Source organism: Macaca thibetana, chromosome 1 (genome assembly GCF_024542745.1).
Source record: "Macaca thibetana thibetana isolate TM-01 chromosome 1, ASM2454274v1, whole genome shotgun sequence".
In the NCBI taxonomy this organism is placed as follows: Eukaryota; Metazoa; Chordata; class Mammalia; order Primates; family Cercopithecidae; genus Macaca; species Macaca thibetana.
In genome coordinates this window covers 12289097-12306741 of record NC_065578.1, presented here as the reverse complement: position 1 = coordinate 12306741, position 17645 = coordinate 12289097, and the positions used below count along the sequence as shown (strand labels likewise).

The 17645-nt window shown below is 47.7% G+C and overlaps 2 protein-coding genes across 4 annotated transcripts in view; one reads left to right on the top strand and one right to left on the bottom strand.

Moving 5' to 3' along the window:
- Positions 1–7425, bottom strand: part of PDPN (podoplanin) — a 36858-nt gene extending 29433 nt beyond the window's left edge. For 2 of the 3 annotated variants that reach the window (XM_050789181.1, XM_050789192.1), the window contains exon 1: positions 6796–7425. In XM_050789181.1, coding sequence (XP_050645138.1) covers positions 6796–6862 — 67 coding nt within the window. In that variant the 5' untranslated portion in view covers positions 6863–7425. Of the gene's footprint in view, positions 1–6551; positions 6633–6795 lie in introns of those variants that run through there. The other variant, XM_050789198.1, reaches the window with a different exon arrangement.
- Positions 1–17645, top strand: part of DHRS3 (dehydrogenase/reductase 3) — a 1035619-nt gene that overhangs the window by 495684 nt on the left and 522290 nt on the right. The window lies entirely within an intron of this gene.

Genomic DNA, 17645 nt, shown 5'->3' with positions numbered 1-17645 from the left:
CCCCCCACCATCGCACCTGCCCCTAGACTGGTCTCACAAACTAGATTCAGTCTCCTATGGCTCCTTCCTCACTAATTATCTTCTGACAACCAGCATTCATGAGCCACTCCCATTCTCTATTTCTGCCTACAGAAAAAGATCCGCCCTTCCACTCAGCATGGACTCATCTGTCTCCCCAATTTCCTGCCGTTGCCCAACTCAACTCTCCTAACTCTCAGCCTTCACCACTCTTGCCAGCCCTCAATGCCCACGACTCTTCCCACAAAAAACCCGGACCGATCTAATTTCCACGCATTTGCTCAAGCTGTTTCTTCTGCCTAGACCAACTGTCCCTGCCACCTGGTCCAACCAACCCCACCATTTTTCACAGCCAAAGTCAAGTCGCATCTTCCCCACAAGGCTTTTTCCAGCTCCTCCCAACTCCAAGATTCTCTCTTATCTCTAAATCCCTAGCAACAGACAACAGCATGTGCCATGCAGGACACGACTTTATCTGTTGCCTTGTATGTTCTTTCTACATGTGTAGAAAGCACACACCCGTCTTGCCTCTCTCTGCAAGCTGCAATCACAGTGTATGCTTCCTCTCTAACTTAATGTGTGTGCTCTGTAAATGCTTAAGGGGAGAGGGACAGCATCCTTGATTCGGTACTCCCAGCATTGAGTATACTCATCATCAGCATTATGTATGCAACAAACAAAGTTAATACAAGCCGGAAAAAAAATGTTTGTAAAAATAACAAGTGGTGGTCGGGCGCAGTAGCTCATGCCTGTAATTCCAGCACTTTGGGAGGCTGAGGCGGGTAGATCACTTGAGGTCAGGAGTTCAAGGACAGCCTGGCCAACATGATGAAACCCCATCTCTACTAAACATACAAAAATTAGCCAGATGTGGTGGCACATGCCTGTAATCCCAGCTACTAGGGAGGCTGAGGCAAGAGAATTGCTGGAACCTGGGGGGCAGAGGTTGTAGTGAGCTGGGATCACAACTCTAGCCTGGGCGACAGAACAAGACTCCATCTCAATCAATCAATCAATCATTCAATCAATTCAAGTGGTTTGCTGCTGTAAGGTAGTAAGTACTGGAAGGAATCAACCTCTCACTTTTCTGGGTGTCCTCAGTGGCACGGATTCAAGCTATTCCAAGCATAGCTGATTGTGCAACTAAATGGTTAGGGGTGTGGGCTCTAGGGTTGAGCAGCCTGGGTTTACATCTCACTGCTGCCATTTACAAGCTCCGTGTCTCTGTGTGGGCTACTGAACCTCACTGAGTCTCTTAATTCCTCTATAAAATACAAGAAGCTCCAGCCGAGTAGTCTGTTGTGAGGACTGAATGAAACAGGGCTTAGAAAGGGGTTCACACACACTAAGCGCTAGCTGTTATTATATTGTTAGTGCTATTAACATCAGCCATTCAGAATCTAGATCCCTTAGCTTTACAGATTCACATTTAATCTTATGGGGAGATTTAGCTCAGAACAAACTTTCCCATTAGCCAAGCTCATAAGAGGCCAGAAAACCAAATAGTTTATTTAGAACAGGAAATTGTTTTCAAACGCTTTGTATGCATATTTGTTGTCCAAGGCATGCCCTTCTCAGGAATCAGATACCTCCAAGATGCTATTTTTTGTATTTACAACAAAAGCAAAGGATGGAGCTATTAGGTGGAATAAATTTCCAGACTGTGACAAAGCAGAGATCTCTGATTCATCATAGAACCACCTTGACTGAGATCAGAATACCCCCAGACACCACACATGACACCTTCCCTACTATAAGCAGGGTTAGGGTTTGCCTTGTTCCCCACTGCCTGATTTACACTGTAGCTATTCAATAAATATTTGCTGGCTGGGTGTGGTGGCTCACAACTGTAATCCTGGCACTCTTTGAGGCCAAGGCAGGTTCAGGAGTTTGAGACCAGCCTGGGCAACATGGTGAAACTCCATCTCTACTAAAAATACAAAAACAGTCGGGTATGGTGGTGCACACCTGTGGTCCCAGCTACTCAGGAGGCTGAGGTGGGAAGATCGCTTGAGCCCGGGAGGTCAATGCTGCAGTGAGCCAAGATAGTGCTACTGGACTCCAGCCTGGGTGACAGAGTGAGACCCTGTCTCAAAAATATACATATACATATATATTTTTATATATGAATTGATATATATTTATATGTGAATTTATATATAATTATATATGTATTTACATATGAATTTTTACATAATTATATACATTTACGTATATGAATTTATATAATTGTATATTTATATATTATATATTTACATGTGAATGTATATATAATTATAGATATAATAATAAATATTTGTTAAATCAGTTAATTCTTTGGGCAGGGAAGGTTTAAACATCAGCAAATTCTCTTTCTTCTCCTCTTCTAAGGCAAATGGATTCCCTTCTCTTTTGGGCAGGACAATATTTGCTGTATCGCAGCTTTTTAAATACAAGTTGTGTTGTGTTCTCCTGGATGGAGACACCCTGATGAACTGTGGGAAGTGCCCTGTTCTCATCAACATGTTAAAAATATTCTCGCATGCCCCTTTCCTGCTTCCCATTTACACTCTGCATGACTGGCATTTGTACATGTGCAAATATTAACAATGGTGATTATTACCCCAGTGGCTCAGGGTTGGTCTCCCTCTACTGCCTGGGACACTTTGTGGCCCGGCCCCTCTGGACAGGGGTCAAGAGCACATCTTTTTCCGGATGTGTGTGTGTGTTTGGTGGGGAGGGGGGGAACTGGTTCATTAAATTTAGCATTGCCTCACAATGTCAGCTTTCAGCTCCTCAAAAAACTACATGAACGAGTTGGCCATACCTGCGTACTTCCCCCTGGACTTAGCTTGATTCCCCTCAAAGGACAAATCCATCTTTGAGCAATTCTCAAGGCAAAGACACTCAGCCAGATGAAAAGGAGGGTGAGCCCTCCTACCTCTTTCGGCCGACACTCAGGGGAGCCTGCCATCAACTGGCTGGCTGCCAACAGGCTGGTGGACGGGCGCTGGGGTTAGACATGTGGGAAGGAAACGGTCACCTTGTTTTCCTGCCTTGGATGGAACTGGCAGAATTCCAGTTATTCCCTACCGGGGCTCTAGCTCACAGCCCCTGTATAAAATGCCTAATCACGGAGCTTTATCTCTTGCCCAGCAAATGAGAATCCTAAGACTCATCACAATAACTGTCCACTTGGAAGTGTCCAGCACCCTCCATCAGTTGATTCTCTTCAATAAAACGTGCACACCGGGTATTTCCCTGAGAGGTTTTGGGGCATCAAGAGTGGCAAGGCCTCCTGGAAGAGCCCTACAGGTTCGATTCAGATTCGTCAAATGAATTTCACCAGGGTAATCCTGAGTAGTTCAGTTCTTGCTCCCTCCTCCTCCCCCCGTCGTATTTCCACAAGTTATAACCTGGCATGCCTGCTCTCCAAAGCCAGAAATATGACAAATATTCAGATAAGCCGATGGAATTTAAAAGTGCACATTCATTGCCTTGCTGGTGAGGACTGCAGGGCACACTTTAGAATGTGAGGTGTGCCTCTCTCAAAAGTGCATGTAGTTCAAATTCTGCATCTAGTAACACACCAAGAACTCAGGAAACGCTTAATAACTATTTGCAGAATGAATAAATCAATCCTATTTTAATGTATTGTGACAATTTCATTCTTAAAAGGATATTATGGAGAACATTTAATGGGAAAGAATTTTCGTATCTTTAGAAAATTTTGTTTTTATGTTTAAGGGGCTTAAAGTGAGGTTAACCTTTAATTTCAAGCTCAACCTCTTTATTTTTTGTTTATTTATTTATTTTTTTGAGACGAAGTCTTGCTCTGTTGCCAGGCTGGAGTGCAGTGGCTCACTGCAACCTCTGCTCACTGCAACCTCTGCCTCCCGGGTTCAAGCAATTCTTCTGCCTCAGCCTGTAGCTGGGACTACAGGCGCACACCACCATGCCCAGCTAATTTTTGTATTTTTAGTAAAGATGGGGTTTCACCATATTGGCCAGGCTGGTCTCAAACTCCTTCATGATCCGCCCGCCTCGGCCTCCTAAAGTGCTAGGATTACAGGCGTGAGCCACTGTGCCCAGCTCTTCTTTTCTCTCTCTCTCTTTTTTTTTTTTTAATGGCAGAGTAGTGTAGTAAAAATAGCTTGAGGTTTGAAGTTAGACCTATTTTTCAAACCCAGTTCTGGTATATTCCAAGATAAGAGCATGTAATTTACAGGTGTTACAAGGATCCAAAGAGGTAGCTAGAAACATTCCTAGCACGTGGCGGGCGATGGGAATGGAAGGATGGTCTTGTCCTTTTTTCTTGGTCTGACCCTCCACTGTCACGCCAAGGCTTGGGGTCCTTATAATTCTACAGTGTAGAGTCCCTCGGGTGCTGCTCATTTTACAGAAGCCAAAGAAAGTCAGGGGTTTAGTTCCTTCGGCCACGTCCAGACTCAGTCTTCTCATGCCTGGACACACTTTTTAAATTGTGCTTTTCTATATTCAATGCTATTTTGGATCTTATACACCAGTGCAATGCAGAGACCGCCCTCACAAAGCCTCTAACAGACCTGATCTTTATTAAGTGCCTTCAGTGCAACAAAAACTCTTAACAACTCATGAGGATTTCAGGGCCTCCAAACTGGCAAGCGTTTCGGGGAAATCACAGGGAAATTTGTTGGCCGCATGATTAATCCTGGGTGGATTGGTCCCGGAAAAGCCCATGTGGGTTAGCAGCGAGCAGCAGCTTGCAGAATCTCACAAAATAAACTGTCCAACGAAGAGGCCCCGAAAACGTGCCTTCCCGATGAAAGTTCAGCATGAGGGTGGGGCCTGACAAAGGAAGAAAGCACCAGATGTGTGGACAACAGACCTCCTTTGAATCCACTAACACCCAAAGAGATGACACATGGGACCAGATTATAAAACTGAACCAGATTATAACGCTGGAGGAGGGAAAGCCAGTAGGGCGCAGGATCTTATGAAAAGGATCATAAAATTCATCACCGTAATTACCCCCCAGCCCAGCTCCCCAACAAAAGCCAACTATAGCCTCCCTCAGTAATGTTATTCATCCATATTCAAGTCGCCTCGCTCATTATTCTCAGACAAAAAGCCTGCTGGGCCTCTGCTCCTCTGGCAGCCAGGCAACTCAGCACCCACCCTCACTCAGCCAGCCCCCCATACCACTTCTTTCTTTAGTAGTGGAGTTTCCAGCACCAACGATGGTTTTTCGGTTTTAATGCCATCTTTTAGGAGTACCTTCGACATTCAGGAGCTGGCTGAAGAGAATCACAGCTAAAGCTTCCCTGGGCAAAAACAAAGGATGTTACCCAGCCGCTTTTTCTTTAGCAGGGCTGAGATGCTGAAGTGAGGGCACTCCCTCACTTTGCCCTGGTGAGCACAAAACGGTGTCATTTGCACATTGTCTCGCCAGAAAGGAAATGTAACTGAAAATACAGAACTGTATATATTCCAGTGGAAAGAGAAGTTCCAAAGATAGGACTGCCACGAATAACCCATGGCCCCTATAAAAAGAGTTGCTCTGTCCCTTTGAAGCAGACAGCCCAGCACAGAGCAGTACACTCTATCATTTCCCTGAGATTGGGTATTTTTGTCTGTGTGGACAACTGTAGGAGCCCAGGTTAGGAGCACCCCTCCTGCAAACCACTCCCTCTCCAAAAGTATTCCTCTGGGCCTAGGCCTACGTTGATCCTCAATTTTTGGAAAATGTTTACTTTTCACAGCACAGCTCAGCAACCTCCAGCCCCAAAGATCACGAATTAGCTTACAATTCCTTCAACCAACATTTAGTGAGCAACTACTATGTGCCAGGCATTGTTTCGGCTGTGGGGAATCAAGGCTGGATGTAAGCTGCGTCCTTCGGAACATGTGTTCTATTGAGGAAACATAAAAATAAAAACCCAAGAAAAGAAACAAAATGTTGACAGATGTCAACGGAGACCACCAACACAGCAACCCAGCAGGAAGAGGTAAGGCTCCAGGAGCGGACAAAGGAGAATAGAAGCTGTGGACGCCCCCACCCCAACATGGGACCCAATACATTTAAAGCCTAAGGAGTCAGCAACAGGCATTCAGCCACTGTACTTGTTGCCCAAGATGAACACGTGGCTCAAACCCACTTAAACCTCAACGTTCATAACGTGTAACAATCTTCATGCACTCATACCGCTCGGAAGCCTCCACTTGGATCCTTTCCACACACACCATCCTCTCTAAGGAGGATAAAGGAGGCCTCTTCCAGTCCAGTGATGGGGTGCTGAGGGCGTCCAACAGGCAGGGCACCAGACTAGGTAGTCTCAAGGGGGACCAGGGCCACCGCAGAGAGGGGAACCCTCCTCTTGGCCCCAGCCCTCCTGAACGTCCCTCCCGATTCTATGGGGCCAGCTTCTCCCGAGGCGTGCGTATTCCTCCAACACACCGCCCTATGGTAAGGAAACCCAGGCACTGCTGCCAGCAAGCGGGGCTGCCTACTGTGAACCTTCCACCCGATCTCTCTGGCGCTGCCGACTCGGAGGGAGGCCCCCTCTGCTGCCCACCTCGCAGCCTGTGGATTCCGGGGCTCCTCCCTGCACACCCGCGCAGCTGCGTCTTTGGGACCTGGCACCGGCTAAGCCGCTGCCTCTCCTCCTCCGGCGCTGAGCCGCCTGGCACGCACACACCCTCAGCTCCCCCGCGCTCCCCTGGACAACCTCGAATAATACCAGGCCCGGGCATTCCAGCAAGTCTCTGCTCGCTCGTCCCCATCAGCGACCGCAGGAAGCCACTTGCGCTGGGTCTTACCTCCTTCTGCCAGGACCCAGAGCGATGCGCTTCCCAAAACGAAGAGCAGAGCTGACACCTTCCACATCGTTCCCGTTGAGTTGCTCTCCTAGGGGCCGAGCAGCAAGTTTCTGCGCTGGGGGAAGATTAAAAAGCGCCGCGGCCACAGGCCCAGCCTGGAGGAGCGCGACGGTGGGGGCCGGAGCGGTGGAAGCAGGAGCCCCGGCGCGGGAGGGTGCCCGAGCTTCCCAGACCCCAGGCAGCCGGACAGCAAACTTTGCAGTTGAGAACTTTTCCGAGCGGAGTCAGCATTTATCTCTCCCGAGGAGGCGGGGGAGCGGGGTCGGCCGCAAGGTGGTCTCCGTCCGGGCGCGCTAGGCCCGCCCTCGGGCTCTGTTTGGCCGGCGCCAAAACGATGATCTCAGGCCAGGTTTAAAGTTACAGGACCGCAGCTGCGGGGGCCGCCAGGACTGTGGGCCCTGGCAAAATAGGCTTTTCTTCTGTTCAGCAACAGGAGGGAAAGGGACCACATGCAACAAACGGGGTTTAAAAAATTATATATAAATTTTTAAAAACCTATATTTATTATTCTTTTTTTTTTTCTTTTAAGAGCAAGGCACAAGTCTGTTTTTCTTATTATGGGCAGAAGTGAGAAGTAAACTGTTCCTTGAGTGGCCAGTAGTTTTAGAACCAAGCATGGGGTTGTGCCTGTAAATATTGAATTTGATGGCTTAAAAAAAAAAAAAAGTTGGCCGTCATCTGGGTGGGCCGGAGGCTGCCCGCGCTGGTCAATTGCGCCCTTGTCCCGGGGACGGGAGCGGGTGGGCTCCGGAGGGCTGTCCCAGAGCTGGCTGGTGGGGGAGTTTGGCAGAGCGGGTGGCTTTGGCAGTTTTGAAACAGAGGCTGAATTCCATCCGCCTCTCCCGACCCGGAGATCCAGCCCTGCGATGCTGTGGCCCACCGGCGTGCGCAGTTGGATTAGGCCGGGCCAATTGGTGACCCATCTGGTCGCCAAACCTGTGTCCCCTTCCAGGCCGAGCTCACCCTCTTTATTCCTGAGTTTGCCCCCATAATCCTCACTTTACTGGTTTAAGCAATCTTGCCTTGATCTCAGGTACCAGATATCAGCAACCGGAGAACTTACGTCTTTTACTTTAATTCCTTCTGAATTGTTGGAATTAAAAAAAATAAATAAATAAGAAGAACAGGAGTTTGGGAAGTGGTCTCTGCTCCACTCCCAGATGCCACAAATTCCTTTCAACAAAAGAACGTAACGCTGTCTCGAAGCGCCACACTGGGTGAAAATTGTTTTCAGATGCTTATCTTTGACTCCTCCCCATTATAAATTTACTATCTAAGAATCGCAGGAGAGATTGTTTTAAATACCCAGTTTCCTGGATTCCACTCCAAACTCATTAATCAGACCTTTTGGGAATTCCTAGTTTAAACCAGTGTCGCAGGAGAACTTGTCCCCAGGAACATTTGGTAAACCTTACCCTTCATCATAGCTTCTCAGCCGGATCTACCTGGGGCGCTGGTTATGCAGGTGCAATTCCGTTGTGGGGTAGTGAGAGATTCTGCATTTCTAAAGATCTCCCTGGTAACATTTTGTCCTGAGGCTACAAACAGGAGCTGAGCCCCTGAACCAAGAAGATGAGGGGTGGGGGCAACACCCCTAGAGCCAAGGGGTTGGAAATGGAAGGAGAAAACTAGTGATACAGATAATCTTTCTTGAACTGACTTCCCCATCTTGGAGATGCATTTTATGACTCTAGTGTCAATAATGTCTGTTGACAGGAGGAACTGTGCATTGTCTGTTGAGCCTGTTAGATGAAGAATAGATGCAAATCTATTTTGCGTATGTGTAACTCCAAGGTCACACTCAGAAAGAAAGATGGCCTGCTTTATTTAAAAGATTGAAACACGGCCGGGCGCGGTGGCTCAGGCCTGTAATCCCAGCACTTTGGGAGGCCGAGATGGGCGGATCACGAGGTCAGGAGATCGAGACCATCCTGGCTAACACGGTGAAACCCCGTCTCTACTAAAAAAATACAAAAAAACTAGCCGGGCGAGGTGGCGGGCGCCTGTAGTCCCAGCTACTCGGGAGGCTGAGGCAGGAGAATGGCGTGACCCCGGGAGGCGGAGCTTGCAGTGAGCTGAGATCCCACCACTGCACTCCACCCTGGGCAACAGAGCCACACTCCATCTCAAAAAAAAAAAAAAAAAGATTGAAACACAATGAAACCTAGGTGGGGGAGATTGGGTTACATGCAACTAATTTAGAGGGATGCTGAGGCTAGGTCACGATTCAAGGGCACCTGCCTTCTATCCCGCACCCCTGGATGTGTCTAGAATCTAGAAGGTTGGTCACATGACCTTTTGATCAGGGTGGAGGAGTGGGCGGTAATAAGGAATTGCATTCAGCTGGGGGTCCTAGGGTGGGGAGAGGGGACAGGATGAAGGAGTTTGTGGATCGGTCTGGGTGCTGTTGGTCTGAAAATCTAGGGAGAGAGGCTGGGTCTTGGGAGGGGGAACCTGAAGACCAGAGGTAAGAAAGAAGTTGCCCTCCTGGATACCAGATAGAGCGAGCAGGTCACGACAGAAGGAATATGAGCAGTGAGACTTGGTTAGCTAAAGGAGCTCAAGTGAAACACAGGGGATCTGGAAGCATGAGACCCCGCCCAGCTGAGGGGAAGAGGGAAAGGATAGTATATGCCTCCATTCTTGGCAAACAGCTTGAGCTCGGAAAGCAGTGAACCATGATGCATTACTGGTGAGATAACAGCAACTGCTACAAACTGGCCTTTACCTTCCTGCCAAGAAACATGCACTACCTCCGTTCAGCCCCAAAACAACCCTTGGCTTTGGAACATGATACCCATTTCCTACACAAGTGAGGTTGAGAGTGGATTCACCTGGAGGGCTTGTTTGCCTGGAAGGCAAGGCTGCTGGGCTCCACTGCCAAAGTGCTGATTCAATAGGTAAGGGGTGGGGTCCAAGAATTTGCATTTCCAACAAGTTCCCAGGTGATGCTGAAACTACTGGTCCTGGGTCTGCGCTTTGAGGACTGTGGGTTTAGAGGCCACCGTGCAAATTGTCTGGGATCCTACAAGGTGGGAGCTGTGCGGTCGTGCGTTTCTATTGCAGAGCAGGAGTTGAGCCTTTTATTAGTACTGTGCCTGTGCCTTACAGGACTGGGCACGTCTGTAAATTGCTTTTAGGAAGCAAGAGGACCCCCAAAAGTGGGGGGATCCACAGTGGAATGAGGAGCTGAACCAGAGCTGCCAGTTTGGGACCTTCCACCCTGGTGGATGCTGGAGATGACACGTCAGGGTCTCCTCAAGCTATCTGTGTTTCCCGAGGCCTCTGCATCGTCCAGCGAACACCTGGCTGAGCTGGTCCAAGATGCCTGGGCTGATCTGGCCGGGAAGATGCTTCTCAACACACAATGGGACACCAGCCCCCCAACCCGTGGTAGTTCACCCCTGTGATCCCAGTGCTTTGAGAGTCAGAGGCAAGAGAATCACTTGAGGCAAGGAGTTTGAGACCAGCCTGGGCAACACAGCAAGACCCTGCTTCTATAAAAAATAAAACTAACATTAGCCAGGTGTGGTGACACGTACTTGTGATCCCAGTTATTTAGGATGCTGAGTTGGGAGGATCACTTGAGCCCAGGAGGTCAAGGCTGCAGTAAGCTATGATCATGCCACTGCATTCCTGCTGGGGTAACAGAGCAAGACCCTTACTCTATAAACTCTAATAATAATAATAATAATAATAACTTTAAAAGTCAATATGCAATGTTCCAGAGCTGAGATATCCCCAACTGAATCTCTGATAGCAAAGGCAGCTCTATGGCCCAGGAGAAAGGAACACACTTAAGGGTTTGAGTGGGAACAAAATTCTGATTTATAACCCAGACCACTACAACTCTGACTGGACGGAGGACCAGCTTTACAAACATTCTCTCCTGATAAGCTACTGCACACCTCAAGCCAGTTTCAGCAGTTAAGAGAGGCTGCGTACGAACTGTCTTTGTGTCCTATAGTTCACATTCTGATGTAAAGAACCAAATGCCACCTCATTTTAACTAAAACCCCGTTCCAAAGTGAACGTGGGATGTAAGTTACAAGTATGTTTACCCATTGTGCATGCACTTGGCTCCCTGATGTGAACGGACAGCGTTCCCTGCAAACCTGCTAAATGTGAACACAGGCCTTGGAAGGCAGAAAACTCAACCTGCTGTGTTTGAAGAGGGCACCTTTGGTCCAGCTAGAGACAGTCTCTTCCTCGTTTGTAAACTGACATCGCCACTAATATTAGCCTTTCTAATATGAGCCATCCTGGTGGTTTTCTGGATGACACAGGAAAAACACAGTTTCACGCTGCCAACCTGGGACGAAAGAGATTTTTTTCACCCCAGGAAATGCTCCATAATAAGATACGGGATGGATAAGAATCTGCTTTTTTTGTTGTTTGTTTGTTTGTTTGTAAATGGGGGATGGGTCATTGGGAAGGTGCTACATTCTCCCATAAGTTTCAGTAGAAAACTTAGGAGCCAGGGCCGGGCGCAGTGGCTCATGCCTGTAATCCCAGCACTTTGGGAGGCTGAGGCAGGCAGATCACCTGAGATTGGGAGTTCGAGACCAGCCTGACCAACATGGAGAAACCCCGTCTCTACTAAAAATACAAAATTAGCCAGGTGTGGTGGCACATGCCTGTAATCCCAGCTACTAGGGAGGCTGAGGCAGGAGAATCACTTGAACCTGGGAGGCAGACGTTGCGGTGAGCCGAGCGCGCCGTTGCACTCCAGCCCAGGCAACAAGAGCGAAACTCCGTCTCAAAAAAAAAAAAAAAAAAAAAAGAAGAAAAGAAAATTTAGGAGCCAGGGCAGTGGTTCATGCCTGTAATCCCAGCATTTTGGGAGGCCAAGGCAAGAGTATTGCTTGAGACCAGGAGTTCAAGACCAGCTTGGGCAACAAAGCAAGACCCTGTCTCTACCAAAAAGAAAAATTATAAAATAGAAGAAAACTTAAGAACATTGAGGCATTGGAAATTGACCCCCTTGAACCCACCCTTGCTGGCATTCTTCTGGGGAAATCTGTGTGTATCTGACATTTGAAGGCCCCTGCCCTGTAACCCTGTGGAACTGGATCTCTTCCCAACAATAGGGCTGTCTCACCCCACCCCACTGTAGTTAAAGGATTGAGCCCAAAGGTTCCCAGCTGTGCTGTCTGTCTGCCCCCTTTGATGATATCCTAAGCTCCCAAAGCCAGGAGCTTCGCTTTGGGAGTTATCTCTCTCTCTGTCTCTGGCCTCTGCCTCTACCACTGCTCCGTAAATACTTGTGAAAGTCAAGTTTGTAATTTTCCTTAGCCTGCCGGAAGACCTTCACCATGAAAGAACCTCAGCCCAGCCTGAGGCTGGAGATGGAGTCAATGACATGTAATGTACAATCAGCCAAAGACGAAACAAGTAAGTGACTTCTGTGTTTTGGGGGGCTGCTGAGAGAGCCCTGCCAGCACCTCCCCAAATCTCAGTACACTTCCCCTCCTCCTTGCAAACTCACTGATAGCTAAGGATCCCTTTTAGGCTGCCAGTACACCTGGGAAGGACACACAGTTAGCACAGTCAGTCTCGCAGACCTTGACGTGTATGGGGTTCTCTCCCTTTCCCAGGAGGATGTTTCGATGAGGTACCATGGGTATTCGTTTCTTGGATACTGCCAAGGAGTAAGTGCACAAAAATAGAAAGCCTGGGGCTGCTGAAGACACATTTTACCCATTTCATACTTTATTTTTATGTATTTATTTATTGAGACGGAGTCTCGCTCTGTCGCCAGGCTGGAGTGCAGTGGTGCGATCTCGGCTCACTGCAACCTCCACCTTCTGGGTTCAAGAGATTCTCCTGCCTCAGCCTCCCGAGTAGCTGGGACTACAGGCACATACCACCACATCCAGCTAATTTTTGTATTTTTAGTAGAGACAGGGTTTCACCATGTTGGCCAGGATGGTCTCGATCTCTTGACCTCATGATCTGCCTACCTCAGCCTCCCAGAGTGCTGGGAATACAGGCTTGGGCCACTGCGCCTGTCCCATCCATTTCATACTTCAGTTTGATCAAACAGGATTTGCTGGCTGTGATGTCTCCTGAGTCTGGCTTGAGCCAGTCAACCTCTCTCTGTCCTCTTATCTGACAGATGTCACATGTGGTTTACCCCTCAGTGGGCAGCTCTACCCATTCACTTGGTAGGGAAAGGTTGAGTCTTCACCAGTTGCATCTTCTGTGGCTGTGGCGGGGCCCTGCGGCATCTCAGGACAAGGAACAAGGTGCAACGTTTAGTTTTCCACTGGTCTATTAAAAGCATGGGGCTTTTGCATGAAGCAGAAAGGAAAACATTCAACTCTGCAGATCAACAGGCTCCTGTGTTGTATGTCATCCTGGGGAAGCCTTGGGCCCGGCTGCTGGACATGGCCGTGTGTACAAAGTGAGCACCACATGCTCCAGGAGAACCAAGAGCACCGACCTGGTCAAGGGGGTGAACGTGACCCTTGTAGGGAAGGTGAGACACCCCATTTTATTTACTCCACATCTGATGCTGGGCTCCATGCTGCACCAAAGAAATGCAAAAATGGAACTCGCTCAGACCATTGGTAATTTTTCTTCACAACAACACATTGCTCGTTTACGAAGTACCCATCCCTCAATCCAAAACAAAAAAAAATTGGCTGGACTCATGCATCAAATTTGAGACAGGTCTCTGATGGTCATCAAGGTGTTTAATGGGCTGGGAGCACACAGTCGGAGTAGGTTTTTTGTTTTTTTTTTTTAAGATTAATACTGAGTTTTAATGGACAGACAAGCATTGGGGAGGTTGTTTTTTACAATTCAGACCAATACACACAGAAAGCTCCTTTCATTGGTGTGTTCAGAGAGCCCTTGATTATGAAGACTCAGTACTCTGCTTGGAAAATAGTCTGAATGAATGTGTTTCAGTGTGGGAGACGGGGAAGTCACTCAGGGACAGTCTGGGAGGGCAGGAGGGAGGCTGGTATTTACCTTCCTGCCCTCTGGAAGGGTGGTGGACTTGCAGATCCCAGTCCCAGCCTTTCTTTCGCTCAGTTTCCCTGGGTGGAAACTGGGCTTGTGAAAATGATGGTGGTAAGGTCTCCACGCGTCCCTGGTAACAGCTACCCAGGAGCCTCGCTCTGCTGGAGGCTTGATGAGAGCAGCTTCTCCCTTCATCCTGCCAGCTGAGGTGATGACAGCAAACCACCACTGCCACAAGTCTCATGCCGTCCCAGCCTGGAATTCTATTCCTGGCACAGACGGTGCCCTCTCCAGAGAGGAGGCCATGAGGCCCTCAGGTGAGCCCCTACTCTGCCTCCCTCCAATGGGTGCAATCCCTTTGGAATAGTCGGGATCTTGTTGGTATTTTGGAATCTCCTGTTGAGGTCCCGAATCTGTTTTAATCACTGTTCAGGAATCTAATTCAAATATGCAGACTTCAGTGGCTGCCAAGAGGTGGGTTTGGCCATGACAGGAAAACAGGAAAAGGCTTAAAAGTTAATAAAGTTGGAAGAAAACAACTTTTGTGTTAGCATCCGATTTCCAGAGCCCTTGCCTCGAAGCTGCCTTTAGCGAGGGGGAATTGGGCATTGGAGAGGGCGGAACTCTCCTCACATGGGAGCAGCCTGTTTAGAGTTTCTGGAGATGGGCGAGAGACACGAGGGAGTTTCTGGAAGATGTTACTGGGGATATTTAACTGTTTCCTTTAGCAGAGCCAAGGAGCCTGATCACACATTTATTACTGGCACCAACAGCAGGGAGCTACCACACCGATTACTTATTCTTTTATTTGACAACTATCTATTGAATATCAGCTGTGTGCCAGACAGTGTCCTAGACTCCATGGACGTGGCAGGGAACAAGACATCCAGGTCCTGGTTTCTGAGCCTCTTGCAATCAGTGTGGGAGACAGATGATAGGAGCAGAAATAAAAAAGGTAAGGAGAGGTTGTGCTGAATGTTCTGAGAAAAAATAAAAGTCAACGGAGTAGAGCAGCAGTCTTCCAAGCGGGAAGGCAGCGCGACCCTCCCAGGCGACACATACGCACACAGGAAAGTTCAAAGGGCATCAGTTTCCAAATTCTAACATGTGTGTTCTTTTCAACACAGATCTGCTTCCCTATCCCGTTGTTTCTTCTTCCACTTTGCTATGCAAAGACAAACTTCTGAATATTTGAATTAGATTCCTGAACACTGATTAAAACAGATTCGGGACCTCAACAAGAGATTCCAGAAGCGGTAGCTCACGCCTATAATCCCAGCACTTTGGGAGGCCGAGGTGGGTGGATCACCTGAGGTTAAGAGTTCGAGACCAGCCTGAACAACATGTTGAAACCCCCATCTCTACTAAAAATACAAAATTAGCCGGGTGTGGTGGCGCATGCCTGTAATTCCAGCTGCTGGGGAAGCTGAGGCAGGAGAATCGCTTGAACCTGGGAGGTGGAGGTTGTAGTAAGCCGAGATAGTGCTACCTTACTCCAGCCTGGGCAACAGAGTGAGACTCCGTCTCAAAAAAAAAGACAAACTTCTCAGTCCTCCTTAAGCCTAGAATAGTGCATTGCCTAAGGGATGTCAAAAACCTTCTAACGGCATTTAAGGGACAATTTGAAATACCGGTGTATGCGCAGCCTCCCTTAACCAGAGTTCCCTACGGCGCCAGCAGAAGAGCGTTGTTCTCTCTTTTCCACACGCGTGGATATTCTGTTAAGTGTGAAACACTTGGGATATTTTGACCCACACTGGGTTATTCTGAATTCAGACGGTGAGAGTGGTGACAATTTTAATTTTATGACTTGACCTCTTCCAAAGCCTGGCTCTTGACTCAGATGTGTTGCTGCCGAGAGAGCCCTGAAAGACCAAAGCAAAGGCAGAATGACAAGAAACCGTGGAGGCCGCAGCAACCACTTCAAACAGGAGACAAGCTCGTGGCCAAGGCTCCCAGCCTTATCCATGTATCCATGTTAGAATTAGAATTCAGATGCTGTTAGAATTCTCAAGAAGGTGTATAATAAGTTATTGTGGGCTGGACACCGTGGTTCATGCCTGTAATCCCAACACTTTGGGAGGCTGAGGCAGGAGGATCACTTGAGCCCAGGAGTTTGGGACCAGCCTGGGCAGCATAGTGAGATCCTGTCTCTACAAAAAATGCAAAATTAGTCGAGCATGGTAGTGCACACCTGTAGTCCCAGCTACTCAGGAGGCTGAGGTGGGAGAATTGCTTCAGCCTAGGAGAGGGAGGTTGCATTGAGCTGAGATCCCACCACTGCACTGACCTGGGTGACAGAGAAGACCTTGCCTCAAATAATAATCAAGTTATTTTGAATTGAAAACAAAGTTAGACTTTTGACAGAAAAGAATATGACTTGATAAAGACTGGCTTTGACAATTATGTGTCATGGAAGAGATTTGCCGTTACTTCAATAAGTAAAGTTTGCAGCTTTATGGGTTTTTAAAAAATAAATGTAAATTAGGTATCATGACTCAAACCTGTCATCCCAGCTACTTGGGAGGCTCAAAGGGTCGGTTGAAGCCAAGAGTTTGAGACCAGCCTGGGCAACATACTGAGAGGCCATCTCTAAAACACATATAAAGAAAGAAAGAAGCTGGGGGTGGTGGTTCACACCTGTAATCCCAGCACTTTGGGAGGCCAAGGCGGGTGGATCACCTGAGGTCAGGAGTTCAAGACCAGCCTGACCAACATGGAGAAACCCCATCTCTACTAAAAATACAAAATTAGTCAGGTGTGGTGGTCCATGACTGTAATCCCAGCTGCTCGGGAGGCTGAGGCAGGAGAATCGCTTGAACCCAGGAGGCAAAGATTGCAGTGAGCCAAGATCACGCCACTCCAGCCTGGGCAACAAAAGCAAAACTCCATCTGAAATAAAAAAAAGAAAGAAAGAAAATAAATGTAAAGCATGTGATAAGATAAAATCAGTTTATTTAAATGCATTGGCAAAGTTCTCTTGAGATTAGAAATGTCTTTATTTTCTCAACCATTTTTTGAGTATATTCAATTAACCTAAGGACCTCTAAGTGAAAGAATAATAGGTAAATGTGTAGTCATCTAGTAAGTCCTGGTGATTTAGTGGTCCCCACTTATCCACGCTTGTGCTTTCCAAGGTTTCAGTTACCTGTAGTCAACTGCGGTTTGAAAATATCAAATGTAGGGCTGCGTGTAGTGGCTCAAGCCTATAATCTCAGCACTTTGGGAGGCCGAGGTGGGCACATAGCTTGAGCTCAGGCATTTCAGACCAGCCTGAGAAACATGGCAAAACCCTGTCTCCACCAAAAATACAAAACAAACAAACAAACAAAATTAGCCAGGTGTGGTAGTGCATGCTTGTAGTCCCAACTACTTCGGAGGCTGAGGTGGGAGGATACCTTGAGTCCAGAAGGCAGAGGCTATACCATTACCACTGCACTCCAGCCTGGGTGACAGAGCAAGACTGTGTCTTAATTAAAAAAAAAAAAAAAAATATATATATATATATATATATATAAAAATAGAAAATTTCAGAAATAACTCATAAGTTTTAAGTTGTGCACCTTTCTGAGTAGCGTGATGAAATCCTGTGTTATTGTGCTGCCTTTCTCTCAGCACACCAGTCTTTGAGTCTCAGGACTCAAAGGTCACCCCTTTGTCCAGCATATTCACATTGTCAGTGCTACCTGCCTGTTAAGTCACTTTGTAGCCATCTTGGGTGATCAGATTGACGGTCGTGGTATTGCAGTGCTTGCGTTCCAGCCTTATTTTACTTAATAATTGCCCCCAAAGCACAAGAGTAGTGATACTGATATGTTAAT